Source organism: Sphaerodactylus townsendi, linkage group LG01 (assembly GCF_021028975.2).
Source record: "Sphaerodactylus townsendi isolate TG3544 linkage group LG01, MPM_Stown_v2.3, whole genome shotgun sequence".
Lineage (NCBI taxonomy): Eukaryota > Metazoa > Chordata > Lepidosauria > Squamata > Sphaerodactylidae > Sphaerodactylus > Sphaerodactylus townsendi.
The window spans coordinates 182246452-182264644 of NC_059425.1; the positions used below are offsets into that span (position 1 = coordinate 182246452).

The 18193-nt window shown below is 45.9% G+C and overlaps 1 protein-coding gene across 1 annotated transcript in view; it reads left to right on the top strand.

Moving 5' to 3' along the window:
- Window positions 1-3822: 3822 nt before the first annotated feature.
- SPTLC3 (serine palmitoyltransferase long chain base subunit 3) overlaps window positions 3823-18193 on the top strand; it is a 114206-nt gene continuing 99835 nt past the window's right edge. The window contains exon 1 of the mRNA XM_048510703.1: window positions 3823-4428. Coding sequence (XP_048366660.1) covers window positions 4123-4428 — 306 coding nt within the window. The 5' untranslated portion in view covers window positions 3823-4122. The remainder of the gene's footprint in view (window positions 4429-18193) is intronic.

An 18193-nucleotide genomic window follows, 5' to 3' on the forward strand; every position in this document is an offset into this window, starting at 1 on the left:
AGAATTATCCCGTTTTCTGCCTTCGCTAACCAGCCACATAGGAAACAACAGGACTTTATGACTTTTGGACCTAATGGAATTTCTAATGGAAAAGCAGACCCAATTAGTAACCCCCTCTCGGCACACACAAATAATTAGTAACCCACTCTCGGGAACTGGTGAGAATCTGCTGGATCCCACCTCTGCCGATGTCCCACAATATGACCAGCCGCACCTGCGTAGTCTTGCAGATGCAAGCCACATTTTTTTTTAAAAAAGGAAAAGGGCCTCCCTGCAAGGGCTGGACAAGGGCCAGACTGCTTCTTCCTGACTGTGGAGGTGGAAGGGAGGGAAATAAAGTGCTTCCTGTCTGGCTGTTTGCTCTGGAGCAGCTTCAACCTAGGATTTTTCAAAAGGATCACTTGTTTAGCGATTAAAAAAAACTGGATTGGGGAAATAAAATGGGGCAGACTCATTTTGGGGATGGGCCTGTGTGAAATCCCCACCCCCATGGGTTATATACAGTGGCATAGCACCAAGGGGGCGGGGTGGGGGCGTGATGCACTGGGGGCGTGCGGGGCGGGGTGAGGGCGTTCCGGGGTGGGGCAGGGGCACAGGGCACACGTGCGCCCCAGGCGCAGTTCCCCCTCGCTTGCGCCCTGATTATATAGCATCCTATACCCAGAGGTGGGATCCAGCAGGTTCTCACAGGTTCCCGAAAGTAGGTTACTAATTATTTGTGTGTGCCGAGAGGGGGTTACTAATGGGTGATTTTGCCACGTGATTTTTGCCTTAGTTGCGCCTCTCCTCTCAGCAGTAGCACGCAGAACTTGAAGCAGTCTAGCAGGAGGTGCACCGGCGTGCGTGGCAGCCTGCGCCTGCATTTCCCGCTCAAGGACCGGCACAGCGGTTGCGTCCTTGCCACAGCCCCACCCAGGAATGCCCCGCCCCCGGAATGCCTGGCCATGCCCCCGCCGTGCCCCGCCTAGCCCCATTGGCGCTACGCCACAGTTTGAATCCCACCACCATGGGAACCTGTTACTAAAATGTTTGGATCCCACCACTGCCTATATCTGTGTTTATTGGCCCGTGCAGAATGGGCCAAAGTTGGGAAATGTATTTAGATGAGGCCAAAGTATCTTTAATCTAGACTTGCCAATTCTGACTTGGAAATTTCCTGGGGATTTTGTTGGTGGGGCCTGGGGAGAGTGCGGTTTAGAGAGGGGAAGGTCCTTAATGTCATAGGGTCCATGTTCCAAAGCAGGCATGTTTTCCATGGGTATTAATCCCAGTCACTTGGAGACCAGTTGTAATTTCAGCAGATCACCGGGAAGTTGGCAACCCTACTTGGACAATACATCTGCTGGTCTGTACTTGAACTTCTATCCATCATGAACTTCTATCCTCTGTGTTCTTACAAAAAAATAATCCTGAAATATGTAACACTTTCACAAACATACTCATCAATTCCACCACCCCACCACACACCAGAATAAATAGTATAAATTTCGTTTGCCTGTAATGGCTGCCAGAATCTGTATTCAAAATAAAGTACTTGTTGGATATCTGTATGGTAGGTTTCAAGAGCAAAAAGCTGGTAGAATTCTGTCTGGTCATCCAAAAACTTATGCAAGATCTCTGTATGCTGTCACCCAGAGAGATTTTCCGAACCTTAAAAAGCAGACTTTTAGAACAGGAATACCATACCTTGTTGGGGCAAGCAAATAAATCATGCTCACCCCTCTCTGTCGGAATAATACCGGAACAGGGGCACATAGCCAAATATCTTTAATTATTAACTGAACCCCAACAGAGATGGATTATCACAAGGGCCAGATCCAATACTTTCCCATCGGCTATTACAAAGGGTCGCTACTTATCTATCCCTCTCCAGGATCGGGTTTGTCCACACTGTAAAAACCAAGTGGAGACTCTTGCTCACATTATACTCGACTGTCTGAGATATGAGGGCATTAGGAATTTCTCTCCCAGGCTGGCCCTAGACAAATCTGAAAGAGACTCTGACAGTTCTGTTGTGGAGCTTCTGTTAAACAATACAGATGTCGTGCTCTTGGAAAAAGTAGCAAAATTTCTTTTACACGTGACAGAACTTTCTAAGTAATGTATACTGCTATATACAGTCTTTCTGTCTGAGTTTTGATGGTACTCTTGATTTGTACTTTATAAATGTCTGGTAACGCTCTAGAGCCTATTTTAAATGCCTAATAAAGGTTGTTGTGAACTTACGCAAACAAAATTGAAAGGTTGCTCTTTGCCAGGTATAACTTATTTCACTTTCCTTTGTGGTTGATCTAGCTGGAGAGTACTTCAGATTGATATCCTTCAGGTAGGATCTGGAGAGCTCTTAGAATTGTGACTGATCTCCAGGTGATAGAGATCAGTTCCCTTCAGTGTTGCCAACCCCCAGGTGGGGCCTGGAAATCTCCTAGAGTTAGAACTGGTCTCCCGACTACAGAGAGCGCGTCTCCTGCTTTGGAGCGTGCATTCCTGCTAAGACCCCTCACTTCTCCAAACCCTGCCCTCCCCAGGCTCGAACCCCAAATCTCTGAGAATTTCCCAACCCGGGGTTGACAACCCTAGTTTCTCAGGAGAAAAAATGACTGTTTTGGCTGCATGGCACTGTACTCCGCTGAATTCTCTGCTTTTTGTAAACCTCTCTCTTCTCAGGCTGCACCCTCAAAATCTCCAGGCGTTTCCCAACCCACGTCTGGCAGCCCTAAAAATACACTGGGTAAAAATCCTAGGGCAGTGATGGCGAACCTACATGCCATGACATTTTGGGTGACTCATAAGAACATAAGAACAAGCCAGCTGGATCAGACCAGAGTCCATCTAGTCCAGCTCTCTGCTACTCGCAGTGGCCCACCAGGTGCCTTTGGGAGCTCACATGCAGGAGGTGAAAGCAATGGCCTTCTGCGGCTGTTGCTCCCGAGCACCTGGTCTGTTAAGACATTTGCAATCTGAGATCAAGGAGGATCAAGATTGGTAGCCATAGATCGACTTCTCCTCCATAAATCTATCCAAGCCCCTTTTAAAGCTATCCAGGTTAGTGGCCATCACCACCTCCTGTGGCAGCATATTCCAAACACCAATCACACGTTGTGTGAAGAAGTGTTTCTTTTTATTAGTCCTAATTCTTCCCCCCAGCATTTTCAATGAATGCCCCCTGGTTCTAGTATTGTGAGAAAGAGAGAAAAATTTATCTCTGTCAACATTTTCTACCCCATGCATAATTTTATAGACTTTAGTCATATCCCCTCAGACGTCTCCTCTCCAAACTAAAGAGTCCCAAACGCTGCAGCCTCTCCTCACAAGGAAGGTGCTCCAGTCCCTCAATCATCCTCGTTGCCCTTCTCTGCACTTTTTCTATCTCTTCGATATCCTTTTTGAGATGTGGCGACCAGAACTGAACACAGGACTCACCAGCGTTCACCAATACCCGACCCCCACTATTTGAGTTATTTTTGTACTGATTTGACGTTTCTTTATACAATACATAGCACCACACACAAGTGGACTGTCTTTTTAAAAATACATGATTCTGTAAAGAATTGTTTCTTTTTTGTTCCAGGGCTGGGGGGTGGGGTGACACTCCAGGAGAGTTATGTTAGGCATTTTTTCCGCATTTTTGACGTGCCAAGCCTAAATTGTTTGCCGTCGCTGTTCTGGGGAAATGAGTCTTTTTCTCTGTGTCAACTCGAATTTCATCAGAGCCCAATAACGAATGTTTGTGGCTGGCTGACCAGCAGTCACTGCAAGCTGAGACCAGCAACTGACTGGGCCTGTTATTATGGCAACTCCTTGCTCCTTGGAGGGCATCGCTTTTGCCCTTGGCAGGTTTCCCTCCAAAATGGCTGCTGCGAGTCCGCCTCCTTTCTGCAGCGCAGCCAATCCTTTGCAAACCGAGGAGATGAAGGAAGCCTTTGGGGTTCTCTTTATATTGCGCGCACGCTGAGCAGAAGGGATCGAGAGTGCAGGAAGGCCCATCCATCTTGCTTCCTTTTTGCATGAGGACAGTCTCTGGAGGGAGACGCTAACAGAGACCTAAGGAGAAGGCCTGAGCTGTCAATTAACCCAGAAGCTCCTCCAACTGAAAACTCCTTTAAAAAACAACCAAAACAAATGGGGGTGAGAGGAGTAGAAAAATGGGGTCCATCCGATCTCAAGGGAGAGGCACCCTCTCCTCCCGGGGAAATGTGGAACGAAGGGGTGGCGTGCGTGAGGTGCACAACTTCGGCCCAGGGCAGAAAAGAGCGCCAAGAAGTGGCCACCGGGCAACAGAGGGAAGGCATGGGGAAAAGGAACGGGCTGGTCCTGCCGCCGAGAAGAAATGGAGGGCAATCCAAGCCGCTAGTGGCGAAGTGCAAAAGATTTGAAAATGGCAGAAGCCGAAGAGCTCTGTTGTATCCGGAGGAAGCGGCAATACAGGTAAATGAGGGAGGACAGCGAGGCCTAGGAGCCAAAGTGCGAAGAAGGGACTTTCATCCCCGATACTGTGGTTAGTGTCAAATGAGGCCCGAATTCGAATCTTCCCCTCTGCCATGGAAGATCAGTGGGTGTCATTTGGGCCAGTCCATCCCTGTCTCGCCCTCTCAGCTTAACCTACTTCACAGGGTGGTGGTTGTGAGGATGAAACAAAGGTTGTTTTAAGAAACCGGTGTGGTGTTTGACTGGTATCTGGAAGCTCGCTAAACTATCTCACAGGTTTGAGTTTGTTGTGAGGATAAAATGGAGACAAATTACATAAGCCACTTTGAGTCTCTGTTGGGGAGAAAGGCAGAGTCTGAATGAATTAAACAAATGTGTTGACATGATTGTGTTGTTGTAAACTGCTTTGGATCCCCCTTTGGGAGAAAAGAAGGGGTGTAAATATTTGTATCTGTGGTAAATTCATACAAAATAGTTCTTTTCCTTCCTCTATTACCCCCCTCCCCCCAGTTTATGAAGCTGGAGTCCTAATGTTATAAAATTGTCCACAAATATTCAGACCCCATGTAAACCCCCCTTCCTTGTTATTTTTATCTTCTCTGCCCTTCCTACAGAGTGGACAAACATCAATAATTTTAAATGATTTTTTTAAAAAATTAATTGGATTTTAAAATTTTAAATTGGATTTTTTTAAGTAAACTGGGGGGTTTTTTTTGAGGAAAAATCTATCTAAAGATAGTTTTTGGTTTAAGATTCATTAAAGTCCAAAGGTTATATTCATCATGAAATAAAGATTAGTTTTTAGTTATGGTACACGAGACTGTATATTCATTCAATGTTTAAATTTTTTGGTAAATAAATTCCATTAATCCATTCACAATGTAGTGTAGTGGTTAAGAGCAAGTGGATTCTAATGTGAAAAACTGGATTTGATTCCCTGCTCTCTAGGTGAAGCCTGCTGGGTGACCTTGGGCTAGTCATAGTTATCTCAGAATTCTCTCAGCCCTACCTACTTCACAAGGTTCCTGTTGTGGGGAGAGGAAGGGAAGGAGTTTGAGACTCCTTATAGGAGAGAAAGGCAGGGTATAAACTCAAACTACTCCTCTTCCTCCTCTTCTTCATCCGGAAGTATCTGTAAGATTATTGGGGCTGTTTTTCTATCTGGAAGATGCTGTCACAGATGCTTGAGTTTTTTGCAGTTCTCAAAACTATGAAATTTGTGTCTGCAAGAGACCAGATACCTCTTCTTCACATCAAGAATGTTATAAAATAAACATACAGAGTTGAGGGGAAAGACCTTCATCCTACCATTCCTTTGCAAATCTATGTGCACAGAATCAACCCCTTTTATCTCTTAAGTGTTAACTTTGTAGTGGAATAGATTTACACAAGTAGCTAAGTTTGTAGAAGGAGTGGTAAGCTGTAAAAAATGAAAATGAAACCTTTTGAGCAGAATGCTCCACTAGTCTTGGGATCTTTGTGTATAGCCTGAAATTGATCATATTATTCCTTCCCTGGAGGAGAAAATCTATAATGTCAGCAGGCTGTAAAATTGACTTATTTTGGGAATATATTCAGGAATATGCCTATGGATAAGGCAGGCATGAGTGTAAAATGCAAACACTGCAACAAAGAAATTCAAGGTCTGGAAATAATTATGAATCTGGAGATAATTGTGAAATGATTGTGAGGTGAACTACGTATATATTTCTAACATTCTAAAAATGAAACCTTCATCTGGTCGCCCATATTCGGATTGTACCAGCCAGAATGAGTCCTTATGTCGAAAACCATGAGTTAAATCTAATCTTGCTGACCAGTGATTTAAATTATGAGTTAAATTGCTTTGATTTAAATCAAATCCACCCTATTCCTGTGCATATTTTCAATACATCAATGTGTGTTTTACTTACCACTTGCTTGCAACCTAGAGAGTCACAGGTTTACTTACCTTAGGAGAGAGGGCTACAGATGGCAAGGGCATCTTGTAAGGTATATGGTGCAGGTAACAAGGAAGGACATTTCCACACAGTTCTGGGTCCAGATTTGATACTGTTGGGAAGTGGGTTTTTTTTCTCTGTTTCTCCTCTGGCATCATGTTGCATTTATGCACCTCCCTGGTATTTCCATTTTCCCCCTAATCTCTCCCATATCTACTTTGTTCTAAAGATTTTGGGAAAGATTGCAACGAAAGCATGAATGGTTGTCATGTGAGCGGGAAATGTTGGGTATCCCGGGTCACATTCAAATGATAGCCATTTTCCCCAGTGGCCGTTCTACCTGCCCTTAACAGGGAGCCTTTGAATTTTATTTAAATTGGCATTGACTGTTATTGTACAGAAATATAGTGAAACCAATATGCCTCATAGATCAGTGGTGGCGAACCTATGGCACAGGTGCCAGAGGTGGCACTCAGAGCCCTTTCTGTGGGCACTCGTGCACAGAGTTCATTATGTGATTATAGTGTAATTATTTCAGGGAGATTATTAGCATTATTAAACCTAAGTCCTTGTTTTGGGGAAGCAGTGTAGGTAACCCTGTTAAGCACTGTTAAACCCTACTAATTTTCATGGGAAGAACTAAAGCACAACCCTTTACCTGGGAGTAAGCTCAGTTGCTGGCAATGGGGCTTGCTTCTGAGTAAACCCTCCTAGGGCCGTGATTCACCCAGTTGAAGTGTTGCACAGTTGCTTCAAAGCAAAACCACTGACTACCACCAAGCTTACTCCCAAGTAACGCGCGCCTTGGAGCCAACCGTTTTTCCTACACTAAAACCTCAGTATTCAGGTTAAATTGCCATGTTGGCACTTTGCGATAAATAAGTGGGTTTTGGGTTGCAGTTTGGGCACTTGGTCTCGAAAAGGTTCGCCATCACTGTCATAGATCCTCTGAATTTCCACCTTTCTGGACCGTTCCCTCTCTACCAATCAGCTGGCTGGTGGGAAGACTTATGGCAGGAGAACCAAACCTAGGCCACTGTCCCTGATGATGTAGTGACTTTACTTCTGGCATGGACTGGAAGGAATGTCATTCTATTGACAGCATTATGGTACCGCCCTGGTATTTGGACAAAAAGTGTATGGCGGAATCCTTTTTTACCATAGAGATCTTATCCAAATACTAGAGCGACACTGGCAACCGGATGACGTCACTTCCTATGCATGTTAAGGGTGACATCCCCACATCTCCAGCACCTCTGTCCTGGCTGCCTGTCAATTTCTGGTCTCAGCTTGCAGCATTTCTCTCCCTCAGCTCTCCAGCAACATCCGTCCAGACAGCAATAGCTGGGTAGCCAAACAGTCCTGGTCAGGGAAGCCGGAGAAGCTGCAGAAGCCGGTAATGTAGTCCAAGGGTCAACATTCCAGGAATTGATCGAGAGCATATCAGCAAGTTCAGCGTTAGTTGAACTAACTGCTTCCACGCCCAGCACTTCCTTCTCGAAGGCTTTACAGCCACTCACAAGGAACTCAGTGCACCGCCTGCCTCCCAGGAAGCCTGCTCTCTGCTGTCGGCCTGTAGCTTGCTCTAAGCAGCCAAGCGTGCCCTGCATCTTTGCACCTGCATTATGCCCTCAGTCCCTTTCCATGGGATTCGGGGGGGGGGGGTAGTGACCCTGGAGAGCTGGGGCCAGGTGGCTGGTCTGCTGGGCAGGTATTGGAGGTGCCTCTGAGCTAACAAATAAACAAAACTGTTGACTGCACCTCCGGGAGCGCCTGATCTCCCTGCTGGTCTTCTGCTGCCAGCTATGGGCCAGCTGCACGGCGGCCTCCCCCCTCCAAGAAGTCCTTAATGTCACTGGGTTGGACTATGACAGCCTCCCTCTCATGCCTCGTGAGTGTCCCCAGCCCACCCCAGTCATTTGCCAGGAGGGACCTTACACAGTCCTCTTTTGTTGTGGAGATAGAAAGGGAAAGGCAACGAAAGGGGCTAGAGACTTGTAATAAATATAGGAATTCCGAGAACCTAGTACATTTACTGTCATGTCATATTGATATGATGATCTTCAGTTGCTATTTTTTCCTGACAAGAGCCCCCCTGAAAAAAATCCTTTTCTCTTGGACTGCTGGAGTAGCAGGGGAGGGAAATGATGAGGAAATCTACCATGAGGAATCTTCATGGCCGTATGCGCTGTCTGGCAGTCTCAGCTGCAGCAGGGAAACTGTGCATGGATGTCCCATTGTGGAAAATGTCAAAGTTGTTAGTTGTCACATTAGCAGGCACTGGTAGCCCAGAGGAGTATCGGTTCAAAAGACCAAATGTGCCTCTGAAATTCAATACTCTGAGAACTTAGAACTGTTGTGTTTTTATTTCTCTAACTCTGGCACCGATTATTGTTTAAACTTTGCCTTGCAAAGGGGTGTATTTGTTAGTCACAGTTGCAAGGAGCTGTGTTATCATCATACGGATCCTATTGTCCACAGGCCAGTGCTAGGGCTGTACAAACAGCCAGAGATACGTAGCGTGAGAATGATTATATTCCAGATACCTTGGGTCTTACTGCAACCACATTTCCTGCAAGGGTACCTTTTTCTACCTACAGATGTCATTGTGATTTTAAAATATTTTTGTTTAGTGAGTTAGTTGTACTCTCCGTTTCTGCCCACTGGGAACCCAAGGGACTTATGACATTGTTTTCTTCTCCATATCACAACAGGCCTTTGTGGTACGTTAAACTGAGAGAGAGTGATTGGTCACCCAGTGAGTTTTCATGGCAGAGTGGGAATTTGAACCCGGCTCTCTCAGAGGCCAGCATTCTAACCACTACAGCACACCCAGCTCCAAACAGTCATGTTGAAAATCCCATTTGCTTATCGGAGAGCTGGCACTTAGATTAGGGCGTTCTCCATCATCTGGATAGTGATCTATGCAATAACGGGTAGGAGAGTTTTGTACCATACATAACTCGGTGATGTGACTTCCCTAGACAGCACTGCTGTCTAAGGTGTTATTTTTTCCCTGTTTGCCAATTACCACACTTCAGTGAGCCAATCAGCAAAGGTCTATCTCTAGCTCCAGTGGGCGATTATTCTGTTACTTCATTAGCCAATGTCCTGTTGCTTCATGGTGGCTAGTTGCTCAGTTTAGTTTGCTTCAATTCAAAAGATTCATTCCCCCCAGAAAAGCTTAAAATATAGGCCCACTTTCAAGGAAAGTAACCAGTTATTCCATGCTATTTCTTAAACTGAAGGCTGGAGGGGTAGCTAATACCCCAGAGGACAGGGTCAGAATTCAGAATGACCTGGACAGATTTAGAGAGCTGGACTAAAAGTAATAAAATTAATTTCAACAGAGATAAATGTACCGTGTTTCCCTGAAAATAAAACAGAGTCTTAGATTAATTTTTGCTCCAAAAGATGCATTACGGCTTATTTTCAGGGGTTGTCTTATTTTTTTTCATGATTTTGCGCCCCCCCACATGACCAGATCAGCCGTGCCGGGGAATCTGTAATTAGGCCTTATTTTTGGAGTAGGGCTTATACTTCAGGCATCCTCCAAAAATCCTGAAAAATCATGCTAGGTCTTATTTTCAGGGTAGGTCTTATTTTGGGGAAACAGAGTATGATGCTACATTTAGGCAGAAAAAAATGGAATGCACAGATATAGGATGGGTGACACCTGGCTTGACAACAGTACTTGTGAAAGGGATCTGGGAGTCTTAGTAGACCACAAACTGAACATGAGTCAGCAGTGTGATGCAGCAGCCAAGAAAACTTATACGATTTGGGGCTACGTCAACAGGAGTATAGTGTCTAGATCAAGGGGCGCAATAGTACCATTCTGCATTGGTCAAACCTCACTTGGAATACTTTGTCCTGTACTGGGCATCACAGTTCAAAAAGGATATTAAGCTGGAATGGATCCAGAGGAGGGCGGCCAAAATGGTAAAAGATCTGGATTCCATGCCCTATTATGAGGAGCAGTTTAGAGAACTGGGTATGCTTAGTCTGGAGAAGAGAAGATAAAGAGGTGACATGATAGCCATGTTTTAATCTTTGAAGGGATGTCATGTTGAAGATGGAACAAGCTTGTTTTCTGCTGCTCCAGAGACAAGGAGGAGGAGTAATGGATTCAAGGGACAGGAAAAGAGATTCCACCTAAACATTAGGAAGAACTTCCTGACAGTCAGGGCTGTTCGAGAGTGGAATACTCTGCCTCAGTGCGGGGTGGAATCTCCTTCTTGGAAGGTTTCTAAGCAAAGGCTGGATGAACATATGTTGGGAGTGCTTTGATTGGGTGTGCTTTGATTGATTCCTGCATGGCAGGGGATTGAACTTGATGGCCCAAGCGGTCTCTTCCAACTCTATGATTCAATCATTATACCTCTGGAATTTGTATCAGTTGTTAGTTACCTCTATCTGATTAAGCTTCAGACTACCAGTCTGGTTCCAGGCACAATGGGAAGTCAACTGCTTAGGCCAGGTACTTTGAGGACTCCTCTCGTACTGTCCAGACTGCCAGTTCAGTTCTGCCCCACATGCCCCCTTCAGAGGTGGCTGCAGATGGGGCATTTTCAGTGAGGGCACCTTGCCTGTGGAATGCCATCCTCCCTGAGACTTGCAATCTATTTGTTGTCAAGCTCAAATGTTCCTTCTTTACCCAGGCTTTTAATTAATGGGTTGATCTTCTAAACTTGTTTTTACGGCTGCTTCTAGTTCTAGCCTGAGAAATGTTTATGAGCCTCATTTTAAGGTACTTTGCGTTTTACTGCACAATCAACATGGGTGTGTGTGTGTGTGTTTGAAACTATTGTGGAAGCTGCATGCCCCTGTGCCAACATGGGAGCCCCTTACACCAATGCAAAGAGCAAATACGCCGGCAGGGGCGCTCATTTGCGACGGCAGTGGGGCAGTGCACATTTTTGCAGCACCCAAATGCAGAAGCTGCCCCTGTCCTGGCACTCCACAGCTGGGGGAGCCTGCGCTGGGGGTGTTCCCGGGGTTGGAGCTGCACAGGGTTTTTGGCCTGGGGACACCTCCTAGGCCAGGGGTGTCAAACTCACGGCCCTCCAGATGTTCATGAACTACAATTCCCATCAGTCTGTCCCAACATGAGCATTGGCTATACTGGTAAGGGCTGATGGGAATTGTAGTTCATGAACATCTGGAGGGCAGCGAGTTTGACACCCCTGGCCTAGGCCATCTGGTGACTTAGCATGGTGTAGCAATGAAGGATCTTCAGGTCGGCTGGGGAGTTTTTTGTTTTCTGTGCCTCCTGCGCTGCCTGAAACCCTTTAGGAAGTGCTGTGGCTGTGCTACTGTGGCACTGTCCCTAGTCGCCCCACTCGTGGTTTTCACAGACTCTTTAATGCACTTGTTTAAAACAGTTTATTAGTCAGAATTCTGATGTTATTTGTATTCTGTATTCTACGGAGCAGTGGCGTAGGAGGTTAAGAGCTCGTGTATCTAACCTGGAGGAACCGGGTTTGATTCCCAGCTCTGCCACCTGAGTTGTGGAGGCTTATCCGGGGAATTCAGATTAGCCTGTGCACTCCCACACAAGCCAGCTGGGTGACCTTGGGCTAGTCACAGCTTCTCGGAGCTCTCTCAGCCTCACCTACCTCACAGGGTGTTTGTTGTGAGGGGGGAAGGACAAGGAGATTGTAAGCCCCTTTGAGTCTCCTGCAGGAGAGAAAGGGGGGATATAAATCCAAACTCTTCTACTCGTCTTCTATGTTGTTTGTATTCTGTTCTGTTCTTTATGTTGATTGTGTTCTGTATGGAAAGAAGGCACAGGCATCTCAAATAAATTAAAGACTTCTGAATGTTTCAGCTCTAGAAGCATTCCTCTTGGGGCCTAGACAATCTGGTGTTCCAACCTTGCTTGCATCCTTGGTACCATGCTGAAATATAAATAATTCCACATTGATCTAAGGGTCGTAATACTTACAGGAAAATCTGCTCAATGTTAACTTCTGGCGATTTTTACAAACCCAGGAATTTCTCCAGGATCTGCATGCAAAAGAACAGCCAAATATGAAAACTGGGAATAAGTTGATCTTGCGCATATACCTCAGGAAGTAATTCTTCTTGGTATTCTCCTCCTGCCTCCTCAGTTTCCTCCCTTTGCATGTTTTCACCATTACTGAAATTATTTACAGAATTTGTATCCTACCTTTCTGTTCTTACAAGGGTTACCAAGGTGATTAACAATTTAAAACATGCATCGCAAAGTCACATTTTAGAACCATTAAAATCAACTCCCCAACACGCATCATTAAAACAAAATATAAACAGAATACATACAAAATATAAAGACAATAATTAAGGAGGGATTGTTGAAGGAATGCCAGACAAAACAAAAAAAGTCTTCATCCTCTAGCGCAGGGGTAGGGAACCTGCGGCTCGAGATTCTGCCCTTGCACTGCGGCTCCACGAGCCGAGCTGCTGGCCCCATCCTTACCCGCCCTGCAGGTAGCAGGGCGGGCGCACCAACTGCCCACAGCCAGCTGGGCCGCGCTGCAGGCTTCCCCTCTCGCCTTCCCCGTTGGAGCAGGGCAGGCGCTTTCCCGGCAGCCAGCAAGGCCGAGCTGCTGGTCCCATCCTTGCCCGCCCTGCAGGCAGCAGGGCGGGCGCATCCATGCGCTTCTCAGAATGAGCGGAGTAAAAGGTAAAAAGACCCAATATATAAAGTGTTATCTTTACTTTAAATGTCAAAAATTATTTGCGCCTCCAAGTGTTCTCTTTTCCCATGGAAAACGGGTCCAAATGGCTCTTTGAGTGTTAAAGGTTCCCTACCGGAAGATGACAACATGGTCCCTTTCCACACAAATCGCTGAAAACGTTCTCAGTCCCCCCTTTTACCACGATGTATGTCTGTACTCAACCCCTGAAAACGATTCCTGACCGCCATTACATGATTTTTTCCCTTTTTGTTTTGAGTTCTGTGTTGAATCGATGCTTCAGTGCCTAAAAGCTTGTCACAATTCTCTATTCTTTTTATAATGGATACCTTGAAGATTACCCCCATTAAAAACAAACAAACAAACAGAAATGCGCAAATAAACAGGTGAGGGGGAACAGAGAGTGTGCTGGGGAAATGGTGCCAAGGAGGACGTTCAAGGAAGCAGAGAAGCGTGGAAAATGTAGTCAATAGATCGCACAGCAACTGAAGACGTTTTCAAAATGTTTCCACCAGAGAATCATTTTAAAAGGAGATTCATTAAACCATTTCGAGGCTGCAAATAAAACTTTGGGGTAAAAACAGTGCAGAACTCCATGGAGGAAACTTTTTTTTTCCTGCTGCAAAACGTTTTAAAAGGTTTGTGTGGAAAGGGCCAGAATGAGACCGGCAAATCTAGGAGAGAGCGTTCCAGAGCTTTGATGCCATCACCAGTAAGGCCCTGGTTGGCCCCTACCTAATCTCAGCAATCGGGGCACATGAAGCAGGGCCTCCCTAGATGTGGTGTCAGACAAGTTCGCCTGTTTCGTTTAAAACTTCTTTTCAGAACAACTCGTGTGAGTTGTTTGTGTTGACCAACTGATAGTGGGAAGGCGTGTTGATTTCTTGGGCCATCCTTTGGCCACTAACCTGGATGGCCATTAACCTGGATAGATGGCCACTAACCTGGATAGCTTTAAAAAGGGCTTGGACAGATTTATGGAGGAGAAGTCGATCTATGGCTACCAATCTTGATCCTCCTTGATCTCAGATTGCAAATGCCTTAGCAGACCAGGTGCTCAGGAGCAGCAGCAGAAGGCCATTGCTTTCACCTCCTGCATGTGAGCTCCCAAAGGCACCTGGTGGGCCACTGCGAGTAGCAGAGTGCTGGACTAGATGGACTCTGGTCTGATCCAGCAGGCTAGTTCTTATGTTCTTATGTTCTTTCTCAAGAACCTGTAACCAAGTTTCTGGGAGACTGCATCTACCAACAGCCCCTGACTCTGATCTTTTCCTAAGGCAAGAAGGTAGAGGGGAAGGAAAAGGAAAGGAAAACAGAGCACGCCTGAGCCAGCGGGGTGTAGAGGTTAAGTGTGGCGGACTCAAATCTGGAAAACCAGGTTCGATTCCTCACTCCTCCACTTGAAGCCTGGTGAGTGACCTTAGGCCGGCCACAGTTCTCTTCGAACTCTCTTATCCCATACAACAGCAGGCAATGGCAAACCACCTCTAAATGTCTCTTGCACATTCCACCACTAAAGTCTGAGGGAGATCTTCAGCCAGGAACAGGCCAGGGAGAACTGAAAGGACACCAGAGAGAAATGTAGATATTGGAATGAAGGATTTCTTCGAGGCCTGCTGTAGCTATGAAGCTCCAGGTAGAGATCCTACCAGGTAGAGCCAGGTAGAACTCCAGGCTGGGAAATTCCTTCAGGTTTGGGGGTGGAAGCTTGGAGAAGGCTGGGTTTGGGGAGGTGGGGTATAATGCCATCGAATGTACCCTCCAAAGCTGCCATTTTCTCCTAGTGAACCGATCTCTGTTGTCTGGAGATCCGTTGTAATTACAGTAGCTCTCCAGATCCCACCTGGAGGTCGGCAACCCCGAGCTACAACTGATTGTCAGGCAAACCTCGAGGAAAAGGACCTATAACCAGATAATCCTTACTACTTTACTTGCAAGCACATAAGGTATAGTTAAAGTCTCAACCTTGGAACTCTATTATATCTAAGGGATGCCAACACCCAGGTGGAAGCTGGAGTTCTAGAACTTCAGATGATCCCACAAAAATCATTTTTCCATCTCCGTCAGGCCCGACGGCTGGTCCCCTTCCTCTCCCAAGCAGACCTGGCCACAGTGATCCATGCAACGGTCACCTCCAGGTTAGACTATTGTAACTCGCTCTACGCGGGCCTCCCCTTGCGTTTGATTCGGAAATTGAAACTGGTCCAGCACGCAGCGGCACGCTTGCTCACAGGGGGCGCTTTTGCGATCACATTCAGCTTGTGTTGCGCCAGCTGCACTGGCTTCCGGTGGAATTCCGAATCATATTCCAGATCTGGGTTTTGACCTTTAAGGCCTTACCCTGGCCTGGGACCCTCGTTACCTTCAGGACCGCAGTACCCCATATGTCCCCACTACGCCCTCTGCGTTCAGCAGAGGCCCGGCCCCTCCGTGTGGCCTTTAGCCTCCAGCGGGCCAGGGCATTAGCTGACCTGAATGGAACACTCTTCCTCCAGCTGTCCGGGCCCTCACGGATCTCGGTGAGTTCCGCGGGGCCTGTAAGACCGAAGTTGTTCGCCCGGGCCTTTGGAGCAACCAGCCGCTGGAGGTATAGGCAGCCCTGTTACGATACCATCAAGATTATCCTCCTATGGAGGAGTCCGATTACTCCCCAGGGGAGGGTTTTAAAGGAAAGGATTCTCCGGGTGCCTTTATTATGAAATTACCGCTGTTTTAATGAAATTCAGTATGTTTTTATGTCGGAGTTTTATGGGCTGTTGTTGTTTTATTTTATCTGTATTTATCTGTATTAATTGTTGTACACCGGTATAAAAATCGAAATAATAAATAAAAATAAATAAATAAATTCCCCTGGAAAATAACGACAGCTTTAGAGGGTAGACTTTATGGTACCACAAACATGCTGAGTTTCCTCCCCAAACTCCCATCCCCAAATCACCTGGAATTTCCCAAACCAGAACTAGCAACTCTATCAATTTTCCTTGTTTACTTACTGCATTCAAGTTCTAGTTATGATAATGTGTGAATGCTGTTGTTGGAACCTGCCAGGATTGAGAAAGAAGTTTCTAGTCTTTAAATGCCTTTGGCACTTTCCTATTGCTGCCATTAAAAATCAGCCAGTACAGGTTACATTCCTAAAGATCTTCAATTTCTTTTGTATGGGCTTTTCCTCATTCTCATTTTTCTTGCTTGGGTGTTCTGTTGCTTTTGGGTTTCTTTTTCTGTTCCACATGTGTTTTACTTCCTCTAATGGTCGATTCAGTAGTAAATTAGTTTATGTCCATCGTTATCTCTCCACAGATTAAAAATGCAAGTTTTTATGCTAGACATAAAGCTATGTAACAGTGAATTGACATGCAGAACCCGGGGGAGGGGGGGACACCAGAGCAATAGGAACACGCAAGGAAAATGGGAATGAGGACAATTCCTATGTTTTGGTTAAGGTCTGAAGCGGCCGAGGGGGGGAGGGTTTGCAGAAGATCCCAGCAGCTATTTCCACGGTTTGCATAAATTGAACCTTGCAACTTTTTGCAGGGGCGAGGGTAACACGATCTTCCCCAAGACCACTGCATATGTTAGTGGTAGATCACCTCTGCAGAGACATCTGTACCAGCTCTTGTAAAATTGTATCCAATTTGTCATGCTGTTCCAAGTGATGTGTAACCTCGTTTCTGGCGACGGACTTGTACTGGTGCACGTTAAAACCCTGACTGGCTTGGTACACGTTAAAACCCTGACTAAACCAAGAGTCATATGTCATTAAAAGCCACTATAGTGACATGAAGAATGTTAATTTATATTGGGGAAACCTGATTTAGAAGCTTGCTGGATGGCTTTGAACAAGCACCTGTTTCTCAAGTTAATCTAACTGAGTTGTTAATTAAAGGTAAAACATTTTAACCTCTTGAACATTCCCTGGAGGCAGGGCACGATTTCAATATTTTTTTAAAAGTGGCATCAGGTTTTCATAGGCCAGCGCCAACTCTGCCAAACGCATGAAGCACTGCACCACAATTTTTTTCCGGATGCCTGATTTTTTTTACTAATTTGGAGGTTCTATACTCTGCTTCACATAATGATGATAGTGGATTGTATATTCCACCACCACTTAACAAAGAATGCCAGTCCTTCTTTGCTGTAGAATACTCTGCCTGGGTCCTAGTGCCTACCGAGCTCTGCTTCCCGCCTATTCTTTCCCTCATTTGAAAAGCACCCGTATCCTTTCCTATTTGCCAGCTTGTTTCTCTTTCCACCCACTAGCTGAGCTGCCTTTTCTCTGCAACCTATCCTCGGCTATATTTTGAAATTTCATTTATTCCCCACTTTTCTCCCCAGTGAGGACCCAAAGAAGGTCCCATTTTGTCCTCACAAAAACCATGTGGGGTCCTGTCCTTGCCGCCTTTTTTCACACACTTGTTCTTGCTGCCCACAATGTATCTCCCCCTCCACCTTGTGAATGAGTTGTTTCTACACTTTCATCCCATATTATAACAAGAATCCATTGAGAGGTGAACAACCCACAAAGTTGACTGTAGCATTAGCTTCCCTGAGTACAACCTAAACTGTAGATGTTAGAGAATTAAAGCATTGGACACTGGTTTCTGTAAAGGTTTTGTGGTGCTTGGTACCAGTCTGAAGTTGTCTCCCATTATTTGTTTGAGTGGTCAGCTGCAGTCAAAGCTGCGCTCAGAGTTTGATCCTGATGGAAGTTGGTTTCAGGTAGCCGGCTGAGGGTTGACTTGGCCTTCATCCCTTCCGAAGTCAGCAAAATGAGAACCCAGCTCGCTGGGGGGAAAATGTAAATGTCTGGGGAGGACAGTGGCAAACCACCCCATAAATAAAGCCTGCCTAGTCGATGTGGGGATGCGATGTCACTCCATGGGTCATTAGTGACCCAGTGCTTGCACAGGTAGCCTAGGCCACCTGAGCTTGTCAGATCTTGGAAGCTAAGCAGGGCTGGCCCTGGTTAATACTTGGATGGGAGACCACTAAACAAGTCCACGGTTGCTTTGAAGACAGTGGCAAACCACCTCTGATGGAAAACTACCTTATTTTGTCTATTGCCTTGAAAACCCTACTGATTCACCATAACTCGACAGCAAAAAAACTGAATGAACATTTGACTGGCCAGCTACCTCTTTTACA